Source organism: Poecilia reticulata, linkage group LG2 (assembly GCF_000633615.1).
Source record: "Poecilia reticulata strain Guanapo linkage group LG2, Guppy_female_1.0+MT, whole genome shotgun sequence".
Lineage (NCBI taxonomy): Eukaryota > Metazoa > Chordata > Actinopteri > Cyprinodontiformes > Poeciliidae > Poecilia > Poecilia reticulata.
In genome coordinates, this window is record NC_024332.1 from 41,973,302 (window position 1) to 41,991,564 (window position 18,263).

At 37.7% G+C, this 18,263-nt stretch overlaps 1 protein-coding gene across 7 annotated transcripts in view; it reads right to left on the minus strand.

Annotated features, from left to right (window-relative positions):
- Positions 1-1,124: 1,124 nt before the first annotated feature.
- LOC103461792 (uncharacterized protein C21orf62 homolog) overlaps positions 1,125-18,263 on the minus strand; it is a 60,450-nt gene continuing 43,311 nt past the window's right edge. For 5 of the 7 annotated variants that reach the window (XM_017303760.1, XM_017303759.1, XM_008404149.2 and 2 more), the window contains 2 exons: positions 11,935-12,043; positions 1,125-4,370 (listed from right to left, as the gene is read on the minus strand). In XM_017303760.1, the coding sequence (XP_017159249.1) occupies positions 3,645-4,328 (684 nt within the window). In that variant the 5' untranslated portion in view covers positions 4,329-4,370; positions 11,935-12,043 and the 3' untranslated portion in view covers positions 1,125-3,644. Of the gene's footprint in view, positions 4,371-9,745; positions 11,068-11,934; positions 12,044-12,118; positions 12,576-18,263 lie in introns of those variants that run through there. The other 2 variants (XM_008404148.2, XM_008404146.2) reach the window with 2 other exon arrangements.

Consider the following 18,263-nt stretch of genomic DNA (forward strand, 5'->3'; position numbering starts at 1 on the left):
CCAGAGTCACTTTTCAGACCCACAAACAAAGACACATTTCTTTCTCTTCCCGCTCCTCCACCACTGAACTACTAATCCAAACCAATCCGGCTCTTTTCCCAGTTCTTGTTTTGATCCAGAGAGACGAGGATTTGCTGGCTCCTAACCCTGCGCCTCTTGTTCAACCTGTTTCAAAACAACTTGTTTTATTAGGCCATCTGCAGTCGGTCCGTCCAGCTGGAAAAACGCAGCGGTGAACCCACTGAGCCGSGTCGCTCCGCTCCGTCCCGATCCTCCTTCATCTTTCTGCTAAAGGACTTTCTCTGAATGTCACAGCAGGAGTTCGCTGTAAATCACTTTATAAATACGGATTTTTTTCCCCCCGCAGTCGGAGAGAAGCGCTCGCAGCAGACTGGAGGTTTTCCAGCAGCATTCAGCTGCTGCGGCACATCGTGTTTTTACCAGCAGGTGCAGCTCAGGCCGCAAAATGTTATGGAACAACAACAACAACAAGGCTTAATTCTTTATTAGCACGACATCACCAGACTTTTGGACGTTTCCTTCCACTGGCATGGATGGTCATGCCAGTGGAAGGAGGAATAACACGGAGGAAAATAACTTTATAGCATTAAAAACGGTACAAAACAAAATAAAAGCAAATTATGTGAGACCTTTAAGTTTWAAATCAATTTCGCCAGTACACTTTTTAGAAAAGTCTTTATTTTTCCKTTGACTTTGATTTTAAATCATCAGAGCTCTTCGAATAAATTAGCACAACTTTTTATTTATATACAAAAAACGCAACATCTGAAGTTAATGTTACTGTTTTTTTGTTTTAGAAAAAGTTTGTTAACTGGAACAAACTTCGTTTTATTTTGGTATTTGTTTCATTTTACTTTTTTCTAAATGGTATGGACTACTTTTTTGTCTCGAAATAAAATATTTACTGTTCAAAAAATACAAAATCAAAATTTTATGTCAATATTTTTTTGAAGTCTTCATCTTCAACTTTAATTTTAATTAATGCTGCTTTCACTGAAACACAGAAAAATTAAACTGCAGACTTAATTCTTTCCAACTATTTTCTTTTATGTTTGTTGAGAAAAATTAGCAACATTTTATAGCAGAAAGGATCCAAAGGCGAATAGATGAGCAAACCGACTTTATTACACTGTAAGGAAAAGATAAGACGCTGTAAAAAACGGAAAATCCAGAAACAAAGATCCTAAATTAGAATCTTGAAACAGGATGCGACAAAAATAATCGAAAAACAAAACATCTAGAGAGGATTTGACTTGAAGCCGATTGAAAAGACTAACTGGACTGAGTTAATTTCAGGAAACCAAACAAAGAAATCAGGGAACTAATAAATCATCCATTCATCCACTACATGCAGGGTGAATGGGTGAGGTGTGAATGAGCACAGAATTAGGTTTAAAAATGGAGCAAATAAAAATAAAGCTGGTAATGTTTTGTTAAAATGGAGCTGAACCTTCTGAGAGACATAAAGACGGTTACAAAGTCGGCCTTCTATCACCTGAAGAACATTTCAAGATTTAGAGGATGAATGAAATCTASARRAACTCATCTGTGTTTATCTTTAGTARAGTAACAAGTCTGTTAGTTTACAAACTAACTTCCAGAAAACTGCAAAACAGCCGAAACACTGAGTTCCTTCAAATGAAGGTTAAAACTTAGACTGTTTATAGAATTGATTTTGAAATAAATTAATGRAAAATTRACCATCATTTTGATATTTATTGATGATTTTGATGGTACTTTTGAACAAATTTGTTCTGTCATGTTAATATCTTAGAGTATTTTCTACAGTTTGAACAAAAATAATTCAAAGGAAAAATCCACAAAAATGCCTAAAGATGAGACATTTTATGATATATAAAATTTAGATAAAGTATCAGTATTGATGATACTGATTCCATATCTAGTTAGTATTCAACCAAAATATAAAATATTGCACAGCTCTAGTAAAATTATCACACCCAGCCACAGCAGCAAAAAAAAAAAAAGGGCAAATATTTCAAAATACAGAACAAAAAAATCAACTAAAGCTTCACAAGCAGAGCAGGAATGAAAGCGCTCCTCTACGTCCCAACATGATTTATGTTTCTGGTAAATTGTTTTTCAGACGTCGTCGGAGTGGATTTGTGCAGGATGGGATGCATGTGATCAATAAAACCCAGTTTTAGTGAGCAGGTCTGACAACATTTTCTGCAGTAAAATTAGCTTCATATTGATGTCGTACCTTAGAGGTCATGCAAAGAATTGAGCTTTAAGGTTAATACATTATGGAAGGTAAATAAAAAGCTGAAAACTACTGGAAATATGGTTAAGCTTGAGATAACAGAAATAATGTTTTTCAGTAAATCTAAAAAAAGGGATGAATTCATGTAAAAATGACAATAAAACAATAAAAGGCCAATGACTGGTGAGAGATTTCTACTAACTGACAGAAAATATAAAATATTCCAACCATTTATCTACAACTTTCAGCCTAATTTTCCTTTTTTTCAGCCTGTAGATGAGAACTTTTTATAGTGCAGCAGATAACTGAATATTTTACAAAAATCTTTCACATGTGGATACAAGAACCAAACTGGGCACAAAATTCAAAATGGCCGCCATCATTGTCGTCAATGAAAATCTACTTTTGCACTAAATCTGCTGATATTTATCACAGATAAATAATTTTGGTGTCAAATCATGCATAATTGGACCSATAGAAATTACATTTCCTCATTTTTCAAAATGCCTACCAAGGTTGTCATGGAAAATTAATGTTTGCAATAAAATTGACAATTAGATAAATATATTTGATGTCAAATTTAAACATTGGAAATCATTTGTATTTTCTTGATCTTGTGCTTTGTTTTTCTGGCGGACATTTTTCAAAATGGCCGCCATGGTTGTAATGGAGAAAATGTTTGCACTAAAATCGGCAGTAGTTTTTGCCAGTAGCGGGCACAGCTGTCTAAAAGTTAGGTTCACAAACCACTAATTCGCTGAAAAGATGCTTAGCTATGCTAATGCTAAACCACTAAAGACATAAAACATTTTCAGAAGCTAAAGCTGAACATAAAAATGTCTGGAAGCTAACACTACACAGCTAAAGATAAAACAACTAGCTGAAGCTAACACTACCATCAAAAAATTCCCAGAAGCTAACACTAAACTGCTAAAAACAAATCATGGGAAGCTAACGCTAAGCTGTGAAACACACAAAGTAGCGGAGGCTAAMGCTAACCATTAAGACGACTGTAAGTCTGTGTTGCAAGTCTACATATTTTTCTACTTGATTGAGATTTACAAACAGCAAGTACTGTAATAAAGTTACAATAATACCAGAAAAGAGTCAGAATATCTCAAGACAAAAAGGACGAAACATTATGAGAATAAAGCTGAAATATTTTGAGAATAAATTAATATTTCTAGAAGAGAGTCATGATGTTGTGAGAATGAAGTCAAAACATTTTGACTTTATTCTCACATAATCTCTTGATGGTGTGGCCCAAACCCTCAAAAACGGCGGCCATTTTGAAAAATGGCAGTGATGCTAATGGGAAATATGAGAAACATGCAACCTGAGCTTGCTAATGTTTGTGCTTGTATCCACATGTGAAATATTTTCTCGGTAACATTCTGCTCCTTCAGTACACGAACGTGATGAGCGTCTGCTGTGACGCTTCTGAGGAGTTTTCCTTGGACTCCAGTGGGAAAACCAGGTGTGGGAAGAACTGGGAGAAGGTGTGAAGCGGCGGCCCGATGACGCTGTACGCCTTCAGAGCCGACAGTCCGTTCAGAAYGCCGACGTCGACGAAGCTCATGTGGTGGGAAGTGGAGGAGTCCAGCTCCGGCGCCGACCCGGCAGACRGCGAAATCCTGATTTCCTGGTCGGGGTACGGCGCTCCGGGGGCGGCGCTGTGAACGCTGAGGGTCCGCAGCCCGAGCAGAACCAGCTGCCGGCTCTGCAGCGACTCCACGCCGCAGAACGACAGCCGCAGATGAGTGACGGCGCTGCTGTTGAGCAGTTCCTCCAGCACCCACAGCTCCCACACCCACACCGCCACGGTCCGCCCGAGGCTGGCGCGGTCCAGGGATGACCGCGGGACGGTGCTGCAGCGGCACCGGGAGTCGGCCTGGTCCTCGTCGCAGTCCGGGACCAGAGCCGGGCAGCTGCAGGTCCGCAGGCCGGCGCCGCTGTCGAATAGCAGCGTGGCGTTCGCCGCTTCAGGGGCGGAGAGCATCGGCTGGCAGTCAGAGGTCAGCGCGAACATCAACCACAGCGACCATGGCAACAAGGCAGAGCGCGCCGCGTTTGGAGGCATCCCCATGGAAAYCGAGCTGACTACATCTTCACGGGSTGGAAGGTCGAACTGCAAAATAAAAAAACAAAGTGACCAATTTAAAGGAGGGTTCAGTGCGGCCACTGAAGACAGAAAACCTTCTGTTTAGTTTGGAACTGAATAGTGGAAGTGGAGCCTCCTGCACAACCAACAGGAATGAATTAAGAGCTATCAGGATGGTAAATCAACAATTGAACCCCTGCCTTTTCCAGCAGCCATTGTGCAGTGCATGCACCTTTAAAACCAGATGACCAAACGTGCTGGAGCTCAGCTTTGGTTGCTAGGTGATGGGTGGAGTTCTGCTACGGTTGCTAGGCAATAGTTTGGTTCAGTGAGGGGAAGTTCCTGCTGATTTGTGACTTTACATTCAGGAGGTTTTTCAAACTGCTCATTTTCCAGACAGCAAAAAACACGAACTGATTGAGAAAAAACATCTGGGTGTTTATTTTTAAGCACTTTTGCTGTTTTTAGAAGCAGACCCAAATGGAAGAACAAAAAACCCTGCAAAATGTGAATTTTACATCATATTTGCCCGTTAGAATCTAAGAAAGGAGCTTTTTGTAACCTGCAGCAGCTTCCAGGCTGAACTTTACAACATGTGGACGCCAGCTCCAGCTGAACGTTTCTTCTTTTTATTTCTCATCCAGCTCCGGCCCTCCATTTCACACATGCACACACACGTGCACACATAATTGAGCCACTTATTTGACTTTAATGGAGACCAGGCCGAGTTGCTGCCGCTGGCATGAGCTGGTGTGCCACGCTGCACATCGGCCAGCCACATTAACTAAAACACAGGCTTCATTCAGGAAGAGCGAGCGGAAAAGTGGAAAAGCAACGCTTACTTTTCCATACTCTCTTTCTGTGMGYSGAGAACTTTCCAGGCTTATTGTTTATCCAACTTTCCTCGACTCTTTAGGATGATCTGATGTTTTCTCCTGGTACTGACATTTTGATGCATGAAAAATTCATTAAAAAGTTTTTTGATAATAAATTAATCTTTTTAGAGTGGATGTTGATGCGTCCACCTAAACAAATCAAAAATACATCAAAACAACTTCAACTTCACACCCTGATGCCTTCACTGAACCCCTGGAATTGRATGTTTGGGGTGAAAATCTAACCAAAAAAAAGYGACATSCCAGAAATTTCACCCCAACGTCAGAGAAATTCAAATAAAACYGAACATTTCCATCCCAGACTCTACAGTTCCCGGTTAGAACGTTAAATGTTAATGTTTCTGGCAGGACAATGTAAAACTTTAACTTGTTTAAAAGGCTGACGTTTCTAATTTCAACATGGCGACATGAGTTAGGTCTGCCAATAGACTTTTAGAATAACAAGGTTTGGCCAGAGAAGGTCCATACACTGCAAAAACACCAAATCTTACCAAGTATTTTGGTCTGGTTTCTAGTAGAAACATTGCAGTGAACTTAAAAGAAGACAAAACTAACTTACAGGGAGCTTTCTTGCAAGATATGAGAGGTTTTTTTTAGAACATAGCTTACATTTTCAAAGCAAAAAAAGCTGAAATGCTACTTGACATCCTATGGACCTTACCAAGCTCCGCCCAGAAACGCCCCTCGAAAGTCYCACRTGRCTGCATGTCTCACAAACAAAGCCTCGCAGTGCTTAGTTTCTATCTGTAAACATGGCATTTTTCATTYCGACTGACTCTGCAGAGTATTTCTGAGTCGATTAKTGTAGCATTTCTGCCGGATTTCCAAAAMATATCAGCCAYGACAATGGACAGGGGAACCAACAAGTTCATGTCATCTTTTTTGGACGACATCAAGGTGTTTGAGCCACGCGATGCCTCCAACATTGTGCTCGTCACAGCTAAATGCTACCAGTCGATGAGGAACACAGATCCTCACACCCTCAGCATAAATATAGCTGTGGACAAGATCACTGACGCCTATTGTTCTTGCAAGGCTGGGTAAGTCGGGCATTCATGCTTTTGASGGTGAYTTCTGTTGGCAAATGTTCGTATGTGCCTAGGCCTGATACACGGTACTTGGAGGCTTGGAGGCTAACACAATTAGCGTGGCTAACAYGATTAGTTTAGTAAAAAGCCTTTTCAGGTAAAATAAAATCTTTAATGTATGTCAGATACGGTACACATTGCATATTGATCTGTTCAGCTACCGTAAGACTAACAGACAGGCTTCAAGGTGTAAAAGTTGTATCGGTACTGCCATTATGCTCTACTTGGCTAAAAGGTTTTCATAATGGATGTGTTTATTATTGACTTTCTTTTTTCATTCACTAAACACAAAGAAAGCAAAGCAATAATACTTACACCAGCAGACACTCCTTTGTTCTTATTGATCCTATGATGGTTGAGCTGAAAAACGCGGTCGTGCACAAGCTTTAATCCAAGYAAGGCATTCCGTTTCAAATTTTGGAAATCTGTGAACTTTAGTTCCACAAACACGATCAGGATACCTGACATCGCCTGTGCAGATACCCCACTGACGGTGGAGTACCATTCTTTTTCGAGTCCTGACGCAAAAACTTTCTGCCGGTCTGCTAGTCCACAATGTACATTAGCATGTTTTACTACTGTAGCTTGTGYTTGTGAGACGGTCACGCACGTGGGAGCTGCGCTGTGACGTAAAATGGGCATTAGCCAATGAAACGCGGCCCCTGTGGTAAGGTCCATTGGCTGGGATTTCCAAAGCAGCCAATTATTCGGCCAATCAGCAAATGCGCTGCTAAGGCCTAWTGCATCTTTGTTTCTTATTATTCTTCCACTAAATGAATTGGTTTTTTGGAGGCCTAGACATTCATGTAAACTCAGAGTTTTGCATATTTTTTCAGTTGTATGTCATATTTATTATTTACATATTTTAAAGGTTTCACAAAAGTTCCTTGAGAAGTAGCTCAACAGCGCCCCCCACCTGTAACTTTCAAGACACCCTCGTCATTAAGCTTAGTTTATTGTAGAGGCATGAAATTTGGTACACTTGTAGAACTTCCCAAAACCTTTTACACCCACGCTCTAGAAGAAACAGGAAGTCGGCCATGTTGGATTGAACTTGTGATTTTGACAATGATTTGGCTAATTTTGACCTCTGTATTCATCAAACTCCTCGTAAAGGTTTTGACTGATCGACTTGAAAATTGTTGTGTTTGCTTCTGAGGCATAGAGGATATGAAGTTATCAAAATCGTGACTTTTCATGCTTGCAAAAGGGGCGTGGCTGGACCTCAAACTTTGACTACGCTCCAAAAACATAGCAGTTCTTATAACTCTGACAAGGAAAGTAAAACAGGGACAAAACCGACTGTGACTGGTCTTCATCTCATTCCTAAARAAACTGTATGGTCAAATGCTGACATCATACTGTGGTTCCCGAATCCCATGAAGACCAAGGGTCTGGTTTACCCACATTCCAGATTCTGAACACGTTAACAACGTTTTGTATTCAAGAAATGTCATCAAGAAGACAATGAGGAAGAGTTTAAATGTACGGATGTCTTCTTGGAGCCTTGGTTAGCTCCCGTCAGTCTCCATGGTTCCCAACTGGAAAAGCARAGGAATGCTGCCTTCAGGGCTGGGATGAGTCTCTGCCTCCAGTGGAGGAGTTCACATTTATGGCCATCTTTAGAGCAGAACGGAGGGATAGAGGAGAGATACCTCTGCAATTACAAAGCAGTTGCTCCAGTCTATGATGACATCCTGTATACCGTCAGATGAAATTAGATTTCTTTASAGTTTTCTAAKAATATGTGCAACTAAGAGTAGATCCAGAACTTTGTTTTAAGTTCCCTGTTGGTTCAGAAACCACTTGGAATACCAAAGTAAGAGCTAATGCTTTCTGCACTTTTATTGCAGTATTTTCTGAACTACTTTATTGTTTTRTTAAACTTAATTTTATTTCWTATTTTACCATACATATCTATGATAATGTAATTATTGTGAAGCACTTTGGTCAGCTCAGGTTGTTGTCAAAGTGGTATATAAATAAACTTTAACATGACAAGACAAAGTTTTATTCATAGTTTGGCTTCCTGCGACTCATTTGTTTTTTTTCTACTTTATGATGCATTCTTTGACTGACGCGTTAAAGGAGACCTAACCCTAACCCTATTATGCAAAATTCACATTTTCACATTTTTATGCTTCTTTTCAGGTCTCTACTGTTTCTAAAAAAAAAACAACAACAAAAAAACAAAACAAAAAAAGCCAGTACTTAAATAAAAACATCTGACCATTTTTTGGCAACAAGTTCATGTTTTTTGGTGTCTGGACAATGAACCATTTCAAAAACCTCCTGAACATTGAGTCACATTCAACAGGCACTCAGCTGTTACCTAGCAACCCCAGCTAAGRCCAGCCCGTCACCTAGCAACCCAAGTGGAACTCCAGCAMGTTTGGTCAGGTTTTACTGCTYAATGCAGGAAAAGACAAGTGTTTKGTTGTTGACTTACCATCCAGAAACCATTTGCTGCATTCTTGTTGGTTGYGCAGAGGGCTCTACTTCTCCTTTTCATAGATATAGGGTTGTATAATTGTGCATTTGTGGCCATTTTCACATGTGAGTGTAAATGCTGAGWTGGGAGGGCGTGGCYAGCGGCAGATTATTTGGTTTGAAAGTGACAAGATGCCCTAAAACAGCTCATTCTGAAAGAAAATCTCACTATCTGGGAATRATTTGTCTAAAAAATGCAATGAACATATTTTCTTTAGACCAGAAACCTATGCTAACCTGTTGAAGGAAGCATCATAGGTCACCTTTAAAAAGCAGAAAACTAAACACAACCTCTCACCAAACCTATCAATTCATAGTTCTCGCAAGTCTGAACAGGAAGTGATCTGCACCACTGAACCCTTAGCTAGCAGAAAAAAAAAGCTACATTAGCTAAGCTAATTTAGCTAGTTTGGCAGTAAGTACTACAGTAAATATCTCAGAATTACACAGAGAATAAGKGTAGAGAACTAAAAAACTGCAATGGAGTAATAGTTGTAATGTACTTATCTTGTTTATATGTTAGACGGGAACGAGGGGAGAGCTAGTTCCAAGATTGTGGCTTGTTTATTGTTGCCATAGCAACTCCATAGCAACCGCCTGCCAAGCTGGCCATCCGTTACAAAGTTTCAAGAACCGTGAAGGCACACGAGAATTAGAGCTCCCTCATGTTTGACAACTTCTAAACAAATGTGATTTGTAGTCCAGAAAATACGGCAAGTCTTGAGCTTTACAGAGTTAGTTTTCTCAAATGACAGAGAGGAGTTTTAGAAGAAGGGGTTAAGAAGGAAGTGAAATGCCTGACCTGAGGCTAAATTAAAGCTTGCCATCTAATTCCCAGATCTGGAAGCATGATGCGGCCTCCATAAATAAGTGTGACCTCAGTGAGGTTGGTTTACAGAAGCAGCTGCCCTCCACGCAGCCATCTTACCTCACTGCTGATGTTAGTCATCGTCTCTCCAGCTGCTGCTGGGGCCGAGCTTTCCCACACACCATGTCAGTCATTATCCTTCACTCTGCATCTGTTCCTGCTGTCTCCACCATCATCRTCATCTTTCCTTTCCCTCCGTTTCAACCAAACGGATGCTARCCGACCATGTTTTAGTGAGAATCCGGATTCGTTTATTCCACTCCGTACCGGTTTAGTTTTAAAGGAACAGACGTTTTCCAGGCTGGTAAGGATTAGTCGCACATCAGACGCAGATGGAAAAYGGAGGAATAAAGAGTTAATTAGGCCGTGATGTGGCCGGCTCTCCACACGCTCTCGGCTTGTTAAAGGCGAGGCTCGATGCATTCCTGTGACATCATGCTACGCCGCAGCCACCCACCCTAATCCTCCTGTCTCATTCTCAGCACCTCCGCTCCACCGTTTCTCATCCGTCTTCACACCAAGACATCCCTGCCACGCTGGTGTCAATAGCTGTGTTTCCGTAACAACTATGTGCAAAATATATGACCACATATCGCTGATGTCGAGAAAAACAACACCATGTCGTAATTGTGGTGTTTTCATCAAATAAGAAATGCAATTAAAACCAGTCCTGGATAAGTTAAAAAACATCCCACACTGATTTTTTCCTACTTCCTGTTTTCTTCTTTGTTGTTTCCGCCAGCAGTAACATCCAGTTGTTTTGACTGTGGGATGCAAATGTAAGCGATTCCATTGCAGTTTTTAGTCGATTCATTAGTGATCAAAATAACCTTTTATAAAGTGATGATGGTGCATACCGTTCTCTTTCTGGCCCAATGTCATCCTTTGGTTCAGACCCAAAGTCAGTGAATGACTTCTGCATCACATTTTGAACTGATTCTTGGTTCTGAACAAAGTATTGCTCTGAACAGATTCCCAAATCTGAAGAAAGTCCTGAACAGATTCCTGATTCTCAAACAGATTCCTGAACCATGTGTCGACTCAAAATCAATTATTTTATTCTCTTACAGCTTTGAAACAGATTCTTGAATCTAGACAGAAGTTCAACTCTGAACCAGTTCTTTTTCTGAACTGGTTCCTCATAAAAGGTATTTTCTGAGCATTTTTCACTGCTTTCCTCTGGATTTTCTCTGATTTTCACTCAGTTTCACCACAGTTCTTGTTTATGAGCACTTTTTTTTGTTACATAACTTTGACTTTTGACTCATTCTTGCAGAAAAAAAAAGACTCAAATGAATCAGCAGATGAACCAGCGACAGTCGACAAATTAGTAAGACTAAAACTTTTCAGTTTTTTATTAGCTGACCTCACTTTTATTTCCACTTTTAAAGTTGTAGCTGCAGGAAATGATTATTTGATAAAGAACAGTTCTGTTTCCTAAATTACACAAAGCTCTGATTGTACTTTCAGAATAAAAGAAACTCTTTTTTAATACAGTTTAGAGTAAAAAATGATGCATTTTTGCAGTTAAGGTATTCCCTACTCTTTTCTAATCCAAAAATCAGTTTAAAATCAACAGATGTGGTAATTTCTAGTTCAGTGCAAATATCTTAGACCACTTGAAATAAGACAAAACTAACTCTGGTGCAACTAAAACTTAAAAAAATAATAATTTCTTAATGAGTATTAAAGGATCGTTGACTTAAAACAAGCTTCTATATGTTGCTGAAAAGTTACTTGTAAGTTAGTTTTGTCGTATTTCTTTTGTACAGGATATTTGCACTAGAAACTATACCAAAAATACTTGGAAAGATTTTTACAGTGTAGGAAATCTTTTCTCCATTCTACATTCCAATAACACCAAATCTTACTAAATATTTTTGGTCTATATTTAGTGCAAATATCTTCGTACACGAGAAATAGGACAAAACTAAGTTATGTAACTTTTCTGCAAGCTGCAGCGGCTTGTTTTAAGTCTTGAATATTGATGAAAAATTACTAGTTATCCTGGCAGATTTGTTCACTTTTAATAAAACATATTCTTCCAATATAATCGTCTAATGAGTTTAGTAATTTTCCATCAATATTAAGGAATTATTGACTAAAACAAGCTCCTATTTCTTGCTGTGAAGTTACTTTTACGTTAGTTTTGTCTCATTTAAAGTGAAATGAGCCGTTTTCAGTTGAACCTAGACCAAAAGTACTTGTTAACATTTTGTGTTTTTGCAGTGCATGCTTGTAAAACTCACTGTGTTGGGCTGGCGGCTGCAGCCGTCTGCTTCCAGGCTGATCTATCCGGCTTCCTCTGGCGCTGAGAGAAGTTTCCACATCTATCCAGATCCCGGCTGGAGAAAGTCACTGCAAACGCAAACAGAGGAGCCGTTCATGCCAAGGAAACGGGAACGAGACAGAGAGCGGAGGAAGAGGTTTTACTTTGTGAAGCAGGGATGGAAACATTCCTGACCACATGCGTCTGTACGGAAAGCTCTCGGTCCATTTTCTCTGCTGTCCCTCTCTGGGTTTTTCCCCCCCCCCTTTTCTCCTCCTCTTTTGGGAAACACCTCCCAGTGATTTTCTTCCTCCCACGCTCAGAGTTTCCTTTGAATGCCATCTGGTGGCAGGAAAATTATTACCGTGATAATTTCTGCACAGTTTTATGTATTCCATGTGAGATTCCTGGACGAGGAGAAAGTGATCAAAAGGAGGAGGAATGTGATGAGATTATGTTCGGCTTTTCCCCAGGAATCAATCCTTCCCCCCCGGGGAGTTTTCCCCGAAATCCTCCATAAATCAGCAGAAAAACCCAGAAGGAGCATATAAACACGTCCCGGGTGTCACAGAAAGAAAATGGAAAGCAGGAGATGCTCAGAAGCTACAATGAATTAAAATCCAAGACTTACTGGTCTAAAGGAAGAAAGTTCAAATCCCAGAAGTATTTCTGCATGATCTCCCAGGGAAAAGCTCTTTCTGGGTGCTACATAATAATATTATGGAATAATAGCTTTCAGTGGTTTAGTTATTATTATATATGAAAATGTCGTCTTGTTTTGGCATATGAAGGCTATTTGTAGATAAGAAATGGAGGAGTAAATTTCTGCCAAAAATCTCTGAAATTTTTGAGAAGAAACATAAATTTCTGGGTTTCAAAAGTCAAAAATTTGCTAGAAAAAAAAATCTGAAATTATAAGATTAATCTCAGAAATTTTCTAGAAAAACAAAAACATTTCTGGGTTCCAAAAGCTGAAAGCTTCTGACTCATGAAATATTTGAATTTCCAAGTCAAATATTTTTGACTTTTGAAATTCAGAAATTTTCAAGTATTTTTCTCGCAAATTTTGAAATTTTCTAGAAAAAACAAGAACATTTCTGATTTTGAAAAGTCAAAAATTTGTTGGAAAAAACTCAGAAATTGATAGATTAATTTCACAAATTTTCAAGAAAAATGTGTCAATTTATGAGATTTAAAAGTTAAAAGTTTTTGACTTGAAATTCAGAAATCTTCAAAGTTTTCTTCGCAAGGATTATATTCTAACATATCTTTTAGACAAATTTAATTATATACATGGATTTGTGTGTAATTCTTGAAATGTTTTGCATATATTTTGAATTAGCATCATTACTAATGTGCATTTTAATTTGTTTAATTTACAACTACTCATTGCTATAAACAGTGTTTTGCTGTGTAGTTTGCTTAGGGTCATTTATTGTGTTTTGTTTAATGCATAGGGACAGAAGCTGCTGCTCTGATGTTGACCACTAACTTGACTTTGATGTTTGATTCTAAGTAATGTTTCAATCATATGCTAGTGTCTGAATATTACACATTTACTGCAGTTATTATCTTTGAAAACTGAATGAACTGAGTAAATCTTGCTTCCGCTACCCCAGATTAAGACCTAAATCTAAGAATGAAACTCTCAGTCTATATCTGCACCTGCAGTTGGGAGAAACGGTTTGGTTAAAAACATGAAAAATGCAGAAATGCAGGTTTTTAGTAGCTTTCCCCCCCAGATTGACACTTAAAGCACCAGTAAAATATATTTTTAGATCTATATTACTGGTCACATATTGAAAAATATACTTTTTTTAAAATGTCCTTTTCCACAAACATCCAATCAAAAGACAATGTATTCATCCTCATTACTTCCTTTTCTAACAGTCTTGTGTTTTTATTTATAAAATAAATAAAACGGAGAACCTTTAAAAATGTTAGCAATAGTGGAACAGGAAGTACTTTTATTTTGAAATTACAGACCGGACCGGTCTTGTGATGTAGAAGCTAGCTTAGCAGCTACAGTCTACCAGAGTCTGTTAGTTACGATTTATTTTGTTCTGAAATGATTCAAAGTCATTTAAACAGTTTTCAATTGGAGAAACATTATTATGAAGTTACAACAAACATGAATAGATTATTAGAACATCCCATAATATCCACCATCATCAATGGAAAATAATCAAGCTAATTCTTTCAGAGTAAAACACACAGCAGCTGCAGTCTGTAGCTCACATAACAGCGTCTTTAACTCTTTATTACCAGATAAATAAAGTTACTAAGACTCGAGTTTCACACCGGGAGACAAAATCAAGTCCAAAGTCTTCAGGACACAAATTATGTTTGAAGTTTTCAAAACAAATAAATGCGCCAAAAATGTCCAAATTAACAGAATGACAGGATAATAATTAAGGGCTTTTTAAAAATGTATTTATTTTTGCTTGTTTTCATTAAATAAATGCAAATAAAGTAGTTACTGAATAAGTTTGTTCACCAATAAGTCATTAAAAACATGCTGCACCACTTCCTGTCGTCTACCATTTTTCTGCCAGTAGTAACATCCGGTTGTTGATCACGTGACTCCTGACGCAAAAAAAAAAAAGTTTCCATTAAGCACGTTTATTTTTGCAATTCCAAATTACACAATTTTTATTATCAATAGCTGCTTTTCCATTACAAATGTGCGCAAAACTTTGCCAATATTCCACTAATGTCGAAAAAAACAACAACACAATTTTGCAATTGGTGTTTCCACTAAATAAGAAGTTAACTTCTTATTTAAGACATGATCCTCCAACTACTTCCAGCCTTCTTCTTCTTCTTGTTCTTCATGATTTGCATCAGTAACAACATCCGGTTGTTGATCATGTGAAAAAGTGTTTCCAGTGGAGTTTTGTGAAATAAATCACTACGGTCAAAACGCCGTCGTCATCCTCACGCCGAAACCTCCTTCCCGAAAAACATTTCTTTTTAAATTGTTTCCATGAAATTTAGTTTTGAAATGTCAAACTGTAAAATTATGTTTTCGGTTACCTTTGATCTGTAAGACTGATTGACATATTTTAAGGTGCTTCATTATTATTATTTTTGACAAAATGTAATGTTTATTACTTGTTTCATCACTAATGACTGTATAAAGCACTTGAAGCTGGAATACACAAATACATTTGACTTAAAATGTTCAGAAACACTCACGTACTTATTTTCAGAGCCTTTCAGCTCATTAATAAATGTATTTATTTGTGCAGGAATAAATAAATGTGGTGTAATAGTTAATTAGAGCCTCTGTGATAGTTTTAAACCAGGAGGGAAGTGAAAACATTCCCTGATTTGACCACAAGAGGGCAGCATTGGCCTGGTAATTCCCCCGATCTCTCAGCAGGGGGTCCGTGTTTGGGGGTTTTACTCTCCTTTTAATAAAACAGCTGCATTTCTGTGTTGCTTACATAAAACTAAATCCACTAGACTGATATTTTCCACTAGAATCCACCTCCAAAAATGTTTATGTAAACTTATATTTATGTTTGACGTTTTTAATAAGAGGGACGAAAACCTCTCCAATAGTTCAGATGTTACTGTAGAAACTGAAATAAATCAAATTGAAAAGCCATCTTGTAAATTCAGTCATTTATTCTGACTGTCTGGTTATCAATGTGATTCAAACAAATTCAAAACTACAATAAAAACACACAAAAAAATCTGATTTTTTTTTTACTGATTTATGGATTAAATCAGGAGGGTCTGTTTGTGACACTTTGGTGAATTTGTTGTTTAATTTTGGTTTACAGTGCTTTTTAAAAAATACATCTGGGCTCTCAGTCTACACAAACATTACACTGTAAAAACACAAAACCTTATTTGGTCTAATCTCTAGTGTGAATATCTTGGCATAGTTGAAATAAGACAAAAACTAATAAGTAACTTTTTAGGGCTTGTTTTAAAAAAAAATACTTCTTAAATATTTCACTTATAACATTGGAGATATATCTTGTTTTAAGTGAAATATTCTCCAACTGAAAATATATTTTACTAAATAAATATTCAAGAATAATTGAAGTAAAACAAGCTCCTGTAGCTTTCTGAAAATAACTTGTTAGGTTCGTTTTATTTCAAGTGTACTAAGATATTGGCACTAAAAACTAGATCTAAAATACTAACATTTACAGTGCATGTTGTTAAGTTTTATAACTAGCATATTTAGTGCAGCTATGTCTTGGCTTAATGCAACAATGTATAATTTGTTGAAGTAAAACTTAACATTTTCATCAATCCTCTTAAATAATATTAATCAAGAATATCTGATTTATTTGTTTCTTGCTCTTGGTACAATTTACATGATTTTTGTTTAATTTGTCCTGATTTGGACTTTATTTACACTGAAAAAAGAGAATCRAGATCCAACATTAAAAAAAGTTCATTTGTAGGGATGCACAGATATAAAAATTTGGGCCGATATTGATATTAATATTGCTGCTGTGGCCAATTAATAACATTTACTATATGTACGGTATATAATTATTTCTTTACCGTTTCTGGAAAAAAGCAACAAAATAAAAATCAATTGTGTTTTTTCATGTTGGCCCAGTTCTACAAAATGAACAGATAACACGTTAAAAAACGACTAATATCAGCTGATATTGATTAATTTGCTCCATGCTGAATTAAGTTTGTCAAACTTAATTTGATTACTTGTACCAAATTAACCCTTTTTTAAAGTTGGACCACTTGTTTTCTTTTTTCAGTGTAGATGAAATGAAAAAAAAAAAAGAAACTGAATTTTTTATTTTAAAATGATCCAAGATAATTATCCCTTAATAATAAATTATCTGAAGCTAAACTGCTATTCAAAACATAAACTTAACAGTTTACATGATGGATTTTATTTATTTAATTGGAATAATTTAGGCATTTAATGATTAAAAATGAATAATTTGAATGTATCAGTAGGTGAGCAGAAAACCAGTCAGGACTTTTCTGACCTTTCCGCAGATATCGGCTGACAGCCCTGAGCGGGTCGGAAGCCCGTTAGCTCCCGGTCGGGTAACCCGATCCGCCCTGCGAAAATGCAACAGTGTCTGAGAGGTCATTCTCCTCCAAATACCACCCCCCCGACCCGGGCCGGTGTCAGAGGGCCAAATCGATCCGCGTGACCCCGGCCCTTTTTTCCACCACTGAACTTTCACCCCAAGCCTAACAAAGCAAGAAAGGAAAGAAAAACTTGATAGTTGGAGAGTGTTTTCAGTGCAGAGCAAACACTGCAGCACCTATTGGGCGGTTTGTGTGTTCGGGTCCAGACAGACAGGACGTCCCACCGTAAACGGGCCTGCAGCCAGTCCAGAGAAAATCTGCCCAGAAATCCTCATTTTATTTATTTATTCATCATCCAAACGATCAAACAAGCAACAAAAATAATATAGAGAAGAAGAGTTGAGGTACCTTCACTGCAAAAACAAAATGTTACCAAGAATATTTTCCTGTTTCTGATTAAATAAGACAAAAATAACTTAAAAGTAACATTTGAGCAAGATATAAGAGCTTGTTTTAAGCTAATAATTCATGATTACTGGTGAAAATGTTGATTTTTTTTTTACTTCCATTTGGGTCTCTACCGCTTTTAAAAACCAAGGCACTCATCAAAATAACTTTTCAGATGTAGGAGTTTGTTTTACGTCACTTATTCTTTTATATTTATGAAAAAAACCTCCTAGTTCTGCTGCCAGATTTTTATTAAATATTCAAACAAGCAAAACTATATAAGGAAGAGGATGACTTATTGTACTTTCACTGCAAAAACATAAAATCTTACCAAAACTTTTTGTCTAGTTTCTGATGCAGATATCTTAGTCCACTTGAATTAAGACAAAGTTTCTTTTAAGTTAAAATAACTTAAAAGAAACTTTAAAGCAAAATATATGAGCTTGTTTTGAACCAATAATTCTTGAGTATTAATGAAAAAGTTGTTTTTGACCTTTTTATTCATCAACCATTTACATTGATATATATTGCAGTATATTGTCTTTACAAATATGCTACATTCTACTCCTTCCAAAAACCAGGCACATAAAAAAACATGCAGATGTTTTTTTAAATAAGGTAATGCTGTTGGGGGCCTGAAAATGAGCCAATTCCAAATGTAATGTCACAAATCAGCAGGCACTGTCCCTCACCTAGCAACCGCAGCGGAGTTCTGCCGTTACCCGGCAACCCCAGTGGAGTCCTGCCGTTACCTGGCAACCCCAGTGGAGTTCTGCTGTTACCCGGCAACCCCATTGGAGTTCTGCCGTTACCCGGCAACCCCATTGGAGT